This window comes from Montipora foliosa, chromosome 2, assembly GCF_036669935.1.
Source record: "Montipora foliosa isolate CH-2021 chromosome 2, ASM3666993v2, whole genome shotgun sequence".
In the NCBI taxonomy this organism is placed as follows: Eukaryota; Metazoa; Cnidaria; class Anthozoa; order Scleractinia; family Acroporidae; genus Montipora; species Montipora foliosa.
Genome location: NC_090870.1, coordinates 40,431,997 through 40,441,996, shown reverse-complemented (window position 1 = coordinate 40,441,996; position 10,000 = coordinate 40,431,997). Strand labels below are relative to the sequence as shown.

The window sequence follows — 10,000 nt, the reverse complement described above, 5'->3', positions numbered from 1 at the left end:
AGGACAAACTTCAAACAAGATCCGCTCCAAAGCTTAAATAACGTTTAGGTGCTATAAACAAGCTATTGAAATTTCCCCCTTGTTTTACGAGGTAATTTCTTCCTTGCATTGCCAGTAGTGTTCGAGCGCATCATTCATTTTATGTTTCTCTGGCCAACCCTCACCACAGAATTATTTTAGCTTTAAGCAAATTTCGTCTTCGTCTTGATGAGAACGAACGTCCTTCAGACAGCGTTCAGTGGCAGGCAGGCTCTCAATAACATGTGACACATACAGGTTCAGTTCTTCGTTGAGTTTAGTCTCTTCTTTCGTGAGACTTCGGTGAAGTGGAGCTCTTGATAGGGTATCTGCAGTAGTGAGGTCTTTTCCACGGACGGTATGTATAGCGCATGAGTCGTATCCGGAATCTTTGAATCCTGGGAGGCAGGTCTTGGGAAGACATTTTGACGCCAACAGTGGTATTAGCGCTTGTGGTCTGTTTGGATTTTTTACTCTTTTCCGAGGATGTAATCTGCAAACTTTTCACATGCCCATGTAGGTGCCAGCACTTCCTTTTCTATCTGGGCATATCTTTGTTCTGTGGAAGTCAAAGATCTTGAAACACAAGGTGTAGCCCTTGTGGAGCCATCGTCTTGAAGTTGTAACAGCGCTGCGCCTAATCCATATGATGAGGCGTGGGCAGAGACTATGGTATCCTTTTCTGGACAGTAGTGAGCAAGAACTGGTGCTTGGCTCATCTTGTTTTTCATGCGTCGAAAGGTGGCTTCTTGGGCTGGGCCCCAGTGCCATTCATATTTGCTCAACTGGAGATCTTAAAGAGGACTTATTTTATCCGAGAGATTTTTGATAAACTTCTGTTGATGATTTATCATTCGGAGAAATCTTCTTAGCTCAGAAACATTCTGTGGGCTTTCCATCTTTTTTTCTATCTCTGGGCGCTTAGCGTGTGGCGTGTGGCGCACGTACAAATGGTTGATTACGTCATGGCTATAAAACCAAAATTTTTCGCAGGGATGGGTTACCCCATTTCCTTAACTAGCTCTGGAGCTCCGCTAATAGAGGAACAGCTGCAAACTCTGCACAATGATGACTGTTTTCGTTGGTCTGATATCAGAAGAATTCATTGAATCTCCAAAATAACTTTGCACCGTGAAAGACATGAATTTGGCTTGCCAGTTGGTGTGGGAGAGGATTTCAGTGATGTCTTCAACGATGACCTTGATAAATACGTGAGGGAAATTCTTGATGTGACACCAAGCGTGGGTCAACGCCTGTTTGAAGGGGGCTTGAGGCAAAGTGGGTTCCGAATCCAGCACGATATATTCAGGAAACTATTTGAAGCGTGGATCTGGTGTTTACCAATGCATTATGGTAAAGTAAAAGAATTTGTTGACGCGCTATTTAGTTAACACCATCTCCTTTCTAATGAGTGTCTGTTTAAAGGCTTCTCCTTTTTCAACAGGCCCCCTGTCACCATTAGACCCCACCCCTCTTCACAAAACATTCAGACACTTTATTTCTATAAGGGCAACACTCCTTGGTGGGAGACTCCCATACAAAAAGGACAGGGGTACTCGTTGTACTTTTCAGGGTTTAAAAATGCGGGTTTGGTACCTCTCAGGGTGTTCAGCACCAAAAGGTCTACAGCAGAAGCTTTCGCAGTACCTTTTAGGGTCTTGAGCTATGCTTACATAACAGGATCCTGGAACCTGGGGTTCTTTTCAAAATTCCCGACCAGCACTCCTTTCCCTTTTATATGGGGTTCCTGACTATAACCCCACATGTTTCCACGACTTTTAAAAGCTTCCTAAAAACTGCTCATTTCTTTAAAAAGGCATTTAAACTACTTAGTCCAGTAGCAGAGACTGGAAAATCAGGGTTTCGTTCAACCCACGAGTTAGAAAAGGTTTGACATTGGATTTTATTAGACCAATACCACCTGAGTAAGGCTCGCTATGTCGTAAAGTCGAAAGGTGGTATACGATCCGAGATAAAGGAGGGTTTTGCTACATCTCTATTTTGTTAGCGTGGAAGACGAGGCTGCAAAGTGCATGACATTTGTTTGCTCCTTTTCTTACACCTTATCAACATTTGCAGTCTAAATACCCAGTCAGTACAAAAGATTTGCTTCATGGGTTTAATTGTACCATAAAGAGACGTCACGTGACAAGAAAAATCCTAAAGAGACCCTTGAACAAATGAAAAATCCTTGTCTTTTGATAAACATGAATACAATTTGATTCTCTGTCTCTCTTATCACAAACCTTTTAACATTTGGCTATCTAAAACGTTCACTCCATCTTTTACAGGTATTTTGCTCTTTATTTAATGATCAAAGATTAATGCTTGGTCGATTGAATGAGTTAACATGAAAACTAGGCTGATGCTCTAAGTTGCTTCTCCTGTGCTTTTTGTTAAAGATGATAGTTTTAAAGTTTTCGGACTGTCACTGCAATGAATCCTTGAGGAACTAACATAAATTTAGTTTTCAAAAAACGGTTTACCTGTAGTAACAATGCAGTCTTGATCCACATGTCCTTTATATTAAAAGAACAAATAACTTAACATCACCCAGAATGGTGCGACAGATCAGGGTACTTTTTACACGCGCCGTCGCTAAAATTTGAAATTGATTAGAGGAAAGTGCGCATGATAACAAAGAATACGGCCAACAAGCAGCCACCAGCGTGTCATTTTTCTGTTTCACGGACATATTAATTCCCCTGGCCAAGTACCGGCGTATGGAGTTTGTAGAGGAGGGATCAGTAAATGATTCTGAACAAAAATTTGTTTTTTAAGGTCTCTACAAGTATTATCAAATTTGCTTTGAAAATCGACTATTTTGGGAGCTCTGTGGTATGGAAGCTGTTCTTTAAGCGGAATATTCCGACGAGCTGATCAGTTTAGTTTACAGCCAGCTTATGGAAAAGTTAGTACTGTGTGTCAGGAAAGCTCCTACAAATTTCTGTGGTTTATGATACCTACAAGTGCCATCAAAATGCGGTTTTCTGAACGCACTCGTCAACCCTGTGCAAATTTGCCTCTCAGAGGCTGTTCGGGAGAATGGTTGACTGATTTTGAAACTCCCACAAGTAATAATAATATGCAAAACTCCACCTCCCACAACAATAGCACGCAAATCAGCGCATTACAAGCTCCACTGATTTTGGCCTGAGAAGATTTCAAGTATAGTCTTTAAAATCAAAGTGATCAAAAAGAAAATTTGTCAAGTGACGCAAAGAATGTCACCGGAAATCAAAATGATCACCTTGGTTAAGAGCAAGCTCTCAGTAGTTCTTACAGAACGACCTTTGCATTGTTTTACAGACTTGCAGTGACAGAAAAAAACTGAAAACACATGTTAGGGAAGTTGGGGAAAGTGTAGACAAGTTATCATATAAAGGACTCGAATAAGAAATTTTGTAAAATGGAAATAAACAGTCATTTCATATCGAAAGGGGCTTGAAAATGTTTCGCATTTAGCAATGGGCTTTGTAAATGTCGCTTATCTCAGTTTGCATTGGTTATGAACTTTTGTTATATTTGGTGACTTCTAAAGAAGCCGTTTTTAAAATCGCCGCTTCGAGTTCACTACATATTTCCAGTGAACCAACTCTTTGTGAATTTTACTTGAACTTTCTCCACTGGACGGGATGCCGTTTGCGCCATTATCCGTCAAGAAAGGCAAGGGACTTGCCTAGAAATAACTTGATGCTGACAGGAGTGTCCACGCGACAACCACCGACTGTTACTGTTAAGCATCTCTTAAGATATGGTCCAAGCCCCGCTGCTCTCATTTCATCTTCATCTGTGAGGTAACGAGTTGTGCAAAGGTCTGACGGCAAACCAGCAAAAAGCGCTCGCATCACATCGTGCTGCATGACAATGGTCTCCTTGCAGGCCAGGATCGCTTTCAGACCCTTCTCAAATAGAAGAGCAAGTCTTTCTCTGCAATCGTCGATAAGCATCAACTGATCTCCTCTCGAAGGCGGCAATGAGGTCTTCTGGCAAGTGTTCGGGCGGTTCCCATGTGTTTTCAGTTGAAGAATAATTCTTCCACTGAATAAAGTTGTAGCGGCTCACGGCGACTGTTGAAGAGCCAAAGGTCACGAACTAAACAACTTGTCCTGATGAACCTAGGGAGCGGGAATGCTTTACTAGTCGAGTAAAGTGGGGAATCACAGGTTGACACTGATTGTTGGTGATTTAATTGACGATAATCGAATGTAAACTGAAAGACAATGCGAAATTATACAAACTAATTACTAAATATTTGCGGATTACCAAGATAACAAATGATCACGAAAGTGTAAGATGAATACACATTTCAATCATAGTTTAACGAGGACAAGCTAACAAGCAGCTAAACTACGAATAAACAAGCAAAATAGACAGAAATTGAGACTAAGCAAATCAGGGTACTCGTACTAAGTCGAATAGCATATGAAAAAAAACATAGATAACAGCGAAGACAAACTACTATTCAAAAAACTACGAAAGTGTGGTTACATTTTAGCACTGCTTGCGGAAGTGCTATGATGAGTGAAGCATAAAGCAGGAGAATGAAACCAAAATACTGGAAATGTCTACAAACACAAAAGGGAACTAAATATATTTTGAATTTAATGCTCAAAGAAACAAAGGCTGGGGCGGTGTCACGTGCTTGACTTGAATTCCACACGTGGAGGGAACCACATAGTATTTGCACTAGAAAAACTATTGTCCGAGACAAGTGCTTAAAAAACAAAGGTATTAAAGTAATTGCACATACACATCGGTTCCCGCTTGAACTCAAGGGCCAAGGGTATTGAAGGCACTCCAATCAAGGTAAAAACTAACGAGGACTAAATGCTAGTGGCAAGATGCCGCTATTTGTACTAAATATTTCCACGGGTGGCTAATGACGTAACACTAAGTAATTAAAGTAAGCAAATCAGAAAGAATCATTTGTAATCACTACGGAAATAGACGAGTCTCGTTCTGGGGTCCTTTACATGGTAAAAGGTAAAGTCTCCGCTTACGATCCAGAAGGCTCATCAGGCCGGCGCTTATCTCCGGTTTCTGTAGCATGAAGCGACTAGGAGTATTTGTACTCCCCCCTGGATGGGATGCTAGTCCATCGCAGGGTTACCCCCAGCATTACGCCGGTACCCATTTATACACCTGGGTGGAGAGAGGCACCGTGAGAGTAAAGTGTCTTGCCCAAGAACACAACACAATGTCCCCTGCCAGGCCCCGAACCCGGACCACTCGATCCGGAGTCGAGCGCACTAACCATGAGGCCACCGCGCCTCCCACATGGCTCCCCTGAAATATTTACATTTCACTAATCACTGCTTATATAGCTGAAACTAAGAATGTTCGGTGTTCATGACGTCACTGTGTATAATCGTGAGTCAGCGCTCACAGTTCGTCCTCAGTGGTAGGCTCCTTGGCCAGGACTTTCCCAGTCTCTACTCGCATGCTGATGCCAGGAGCACCAGTTTCTGAACGGGTCTTTCCAGGTAGCGCATTTCACCAGTTCTCTTGCCTTTACTGTCCAGGCAGCTGTCCGCAAGAGCCACCTGCACCTTGCGCACTTGTCCATCTCCGCTTTGGGTACATTGCGAAGACATGGGCGAGCTGCCACATGCTACGAGCTGTGTTGTTATCCTTCATGAGGACAACATCGTTGATGGTCAGGTTCCTGCGAGGTCGTGACCACGTCTGACGCTCTTGCAAGCTGAAGAGGAACTCCTTCTGCCAACGCAACCAGAATTCATTGGCCAAGTGTTGTACACGTCTCCAACGCTTGCGTGCGTATATGTTGGCTGGCCCGAAGGTTCCAGGAGGTGCTAGCAGTACCTTGGACTTCATGGTTAACAGGTGGTTAGGGGTGAGTGGTGCTGGCGAGTCCGGATCAGCTAGCTGGTTGACGGTTAGAGGTCGACTGTTGACTATCGATTCTACTTCACAGATCAATGTCCGTAAAGACTCGTCGTCGAGCTGGCTTCCATTACTTGCCAGGAGAGAGAACAGGACGGAGCGGACAGTTCTAATTTGTCTCTCCCAAACTCCGCCCATGTGGCTAGCTGCCGGCACGTTCATCTTAAAGTCGATCCAATCGCAATGCAATCTTTGGAGCTCCACTTTAACGCAGTTGTGGTCCATTTCTGCAAGAGCTTCTTTAAGCTCTCTCCGAGCTCCTACGAAATTCGCTCCTTGGTCGCGGTGTATTTGACGTACGGGTCCTCTGCGGCTGAGGAAACACCTTAATGCGTTCAGGAAGGAATCCGTTTCTAACGAGGTTGCAGTTTCCAAGTGTATTACTCTTGAAGCCATGCAGGTGAAGAAGACGCCGTAGCACTTAATCTCCTTTCTGTTTTCTTTAATTGTGAACGGCCCGAAGTAGTCGACCACGCAGTATGTAAAAGGCATTCAAGGCGGTCCTCTGGTAGATCGGACATTTTCTGTTCGACCACTGGGGCGCACAGTTTGCAACACTTGAAACATGACCCGATCGTGCTGTTTACTGCAGATATACCTTTGATGATCTAGTAGCCATTGGCGCATACTTCGTTAAGAGTGATTCCTTTCCCTTGATGGCCAACATGCTCATGGAAGGTTCTGACAATGAGAGATGATACGTGGCTACCCCTGGGGAGGATGCATTTCTGCATTCTTTAATCGACCGCCTACTCATAGGGCGCCCTCGTTGTCAATGAACTGGTCCAGCTTGTAAATAGCACTATGGAACTTAAGGGTTTCTTTATTTTCTTCAGCTTCGATTTGCTTGTTTTGTTTCAATGTGTCAATCTCTTCTCGGAATGCACTTGCTTGAAACGAACGAATAATGAGAGCTCCAGCAGCCTCTAAATCGTTGACACTAACTTCACAAGTTTCCTCTTTGCCCTTGTTTACTCAATTTTTCAACCTTTTCACGTACTTGATGCAGATCCTGGCTCCTGACGAAATCTTGTCAGCACTCCCACCAGGTTGTTCGTCAGGTCTGGTCCTTGTAACAGGTTTTTGTTCAGAGACTGATTCTGGTAAGTTGCGGCGCAATCGAAAACGGCTCTAAACTTCTTCTTCTTCGGATGATACAATCCATGATGAGGTCTGTACGATATGTTTTTCTTGGCTCCGTTGGTCGCGTTTTCGGCTGGTACTACTTCGGCATAGCCTTGATCACTTCGTTCATGAACTTAACATTACCTTCTTGATATTGCTCGTCGCTCGCAAATTGTTTCTTTAACTGGTTCAGCCATCGAAGCGCTACTTTGTTGTCTGGGAGGCTTATGGCTTTGTCTCTGAGTGGAAGAGGGAGTTCGTAGTGACCATCGTCAGTTCGGTGAATACCATCTTTGACTATTTTTAGGAATTTTCGGTCATCCATTGAGAGACTCTTGGCAGGCGTGCCTTTGTGCTCTGCGAAATCCTGCTCAAACATCTTCATTATTGCAGTGGCGTTGATGAGTTCCTTCGTCGGCTCGTTTAGCATGAAGTTTATTCCTTTATCAGCAGTATCACGTGTGATCTCTTTAGCTACGATCCTGTTGCAGGTGACTACGCTGTCTGCATCCGTTTGGGTATCAGGGGGATTGACCAGTCCAACTATACATCATCCAAGGAGAGTTCATACTGCATAGGTGTCTTCGCTTCTTCCAGCCACAATTTCTCTCGGCTTGATTGCCTTAGGGCAATTAGAACCAATAAGCATGCCAACATTAAGGCTCTCGTTGAGAGGCGAGATCTTTTCTTTAATTTTCCTCAGATGAGGCCACTTGCCTGCTATCTCTGGAGTGGGGATCTGATCTTTCCTGGATGGAATTGAATCTCTGGCGTATGCTTTTGGTAGATCAACTTTAGCGTGCCTGTTGGGGCGCTCAACGACCAATCCGTCAACTCGAGATACTGGGACAACTTCACGACCATGCATGGTGCATAAGTTGAGGCTTGTACTAACTCCTTCAATGCCGATCTCGCTCTTTAATTTGTTCGTTATAAACGTTGTGTCACTCGCATCGTCCAAAAGCACATACGTTTTGACTTCGTTGCTAGGGTTGTCTTTGTGGTACAGGACGACTGGCACAATCCGGCACGTGGTAGCAGAGCTGTTAACAGTGCTAGTAGCGTTTGAGTGTGCGGACTTATCGGTGGAGGGTGGCTGTGGCTGTTCTGGGGGACCTCGTGGCGGTCCAGTACTTGATTGCTTTGGTGTGGTTCCATGCAGTAGGGTGTGCTGTTGCTTGCTGCATTTATCGCAGGTCGACCTGGACCTGCACTCTGATGATACGTGATTGCTTTTGAAACAGCTGAAACACAGGTGCAACTTCTTTAACATTTCAAACCTTTCGTCTGCTGTGGCTTTATTGAAAGTGGCACACTTCGCTATGAAGTGTTTATCCTCACAGATGGGGCAGAGTGGTAGATGTGCTCTTGTGGGCGGTTGCAGTTTCTGTTCGCTTTCCTTTGCAAGATTGGCGGACGTAGCGAATGACTGGCTGGGATCAGGCCCACCTTGAGGCTTGGTTTTTGAGAGCCGGTTGTTTTCTATGGGAGGGCCGTTCTTCTTTCGCTCCCTTTTCAACACGTCGGGTGAAAATATAGGGTCGTTAGCAAGCTCTGCTTCTTGTTTGACAAAGTTCGTAAAGTCTTTAAAACCAACGAGTTTTTTATCCTTTACTTGTACTTCGTGTGCGAATCTACACCATTAACACCTGAGTACGATGGGAGCTTAGCAGAAATGGACTGTAGAATCTGCGTGGAATCTAGCTCAGACATTGACTTCATGGATTTGATGGCCTCTTCACATCGGATTAGGAAATCGGAAAACTCTCGCAATCCCTTGCTATCGCCTTCGTTGATTTGCCGCCAATTTCTAAGCCTTTTCTTGTAATCTTCTGAGACTACCACAGGGTTTCCAAAACGCTGGTCGAGTAACTTTCGTGCCTCGGTATATGCAGTGTCAGAGTTGGTTGCTAAGAAACCTTTGATCGCTTCGTTTGCTTTCCCGCTCGTGTACTTTTCGAGAAAGAATAGCTTGTCTTTTTCAGTGGAAACGTTTGCTGCAATGATACTGTCAAATGCTGTCACAAAGGCGGGGTATTCAAAAGAATCACCGCAAAATGTTGGCGGCTCTTTGACGGGAAGATGAAAGGTTTTTTGCTGGTTAATCAACAGCGAACTCAATTCAGTTTGTCGAGCTTGAAGACTGATTAGTTGGTTTAAGGCCAGATTCGTGTTTGGAAATTGTTCACAATTCTGAGTGCTTGTTTGTGTAGGAAGGGCTTCCGGCGACGCTTTCGGAGGGAGGGCTTTTGCGACTCGTTTCGCCTTTGACGGTTTCTGAAACTGTTGTCTCGTCGGGTGACGACTTGAACCTTTCATCTCGTGTGGTTTCCCTTTTAATCTGAACGACTGGTTTGGATTCTTCATCTAAAATCCCTCTAAGTGCGTCCTCTTCTGCTTTGGCCAGAGCATACTGCTTTTCTAATCGCATGCGCTCAAGTTCGGTCTCCCTTTCAAGAAATTCCATTTCTATTTTTGCTTTCGTGGCTTTCACAGCGGCGTCGGCTCTTGCTAAGGAAACGGAACGTAGGAAGGACTTACGAGAGGAAGACTTTGATGTGATAGATCGACTAGATTTCACAGCACTTGATCTGGATTCGGCGTACGATGCTCTCTGAAGAGACTGAATACGTTCGCAAATTCTCATTCTATGCTCTGTAAATTCACGGTCTCTGACGTCAAACCATTGGTATGAGTTTTCCCTTTCCGATTTGGTCTCAGTAAATTTTTGTTTTCGGCGAGCGGGAAAGGAACCCTTTAATCCTATCTCTGATCTCGCGGTCGGCACTCCCTCAGCGAGGTTTTCATTGATATGAGAAAGGCCTTCCGATGCGGATACAACACTCATATTTGTTTCTATTGTTAGCTCCACAGTGTTCAATTATCAATGGCAGGCTTTGCGTAGCGTTGCAATGTTTTACTGTAGCGTCAGGCTCACGGCAACTTGTCG

At 44.3% G+C, this 10,000-nt stretch overlaps 2 protein-coding genes across 2 annotated transcripts; both read right to left on the bottom strand.

Annotated features, from left to right (window-relative positions):
- Positions 1-5,532: 5,532 nt before the first annotated feature.
- On the bottom strand, positions 5,533-6,321 carry LOC137991681 (uncharacterized). Its single transcript, XM_068836723.1, has one exon. It carries the CDS (start codon positions 6,319-6,321, stop codon positions 5,533-5,535), a length of 789 nt encoding a protein of 262 aa, XP_068692824.1.
- A 1,294-nt stretch (positions 6,322-7,615) lies between these two features.
- On the bottom strand, positions 7,616-9,417 carry LOC137991679 (uncharacterized). Its single transcript, XM_068836722.1, has 2 exons — positions 8,700-9,417; positions 7,616-8,634 (listed from the first exon to the last, which is right to left on the bottom strand). The coding sequence occupies exons 1-2, from the start codon at positions 9,415-9,417 to the stop codon at positions 7,616-7,618; spliced, it is 1,737 nt and encodes a 578-aa protein (XP_068692823.1).
- Between the last annotated feature and the right edge of the window lie 583 nt (positions 9,418-10,000).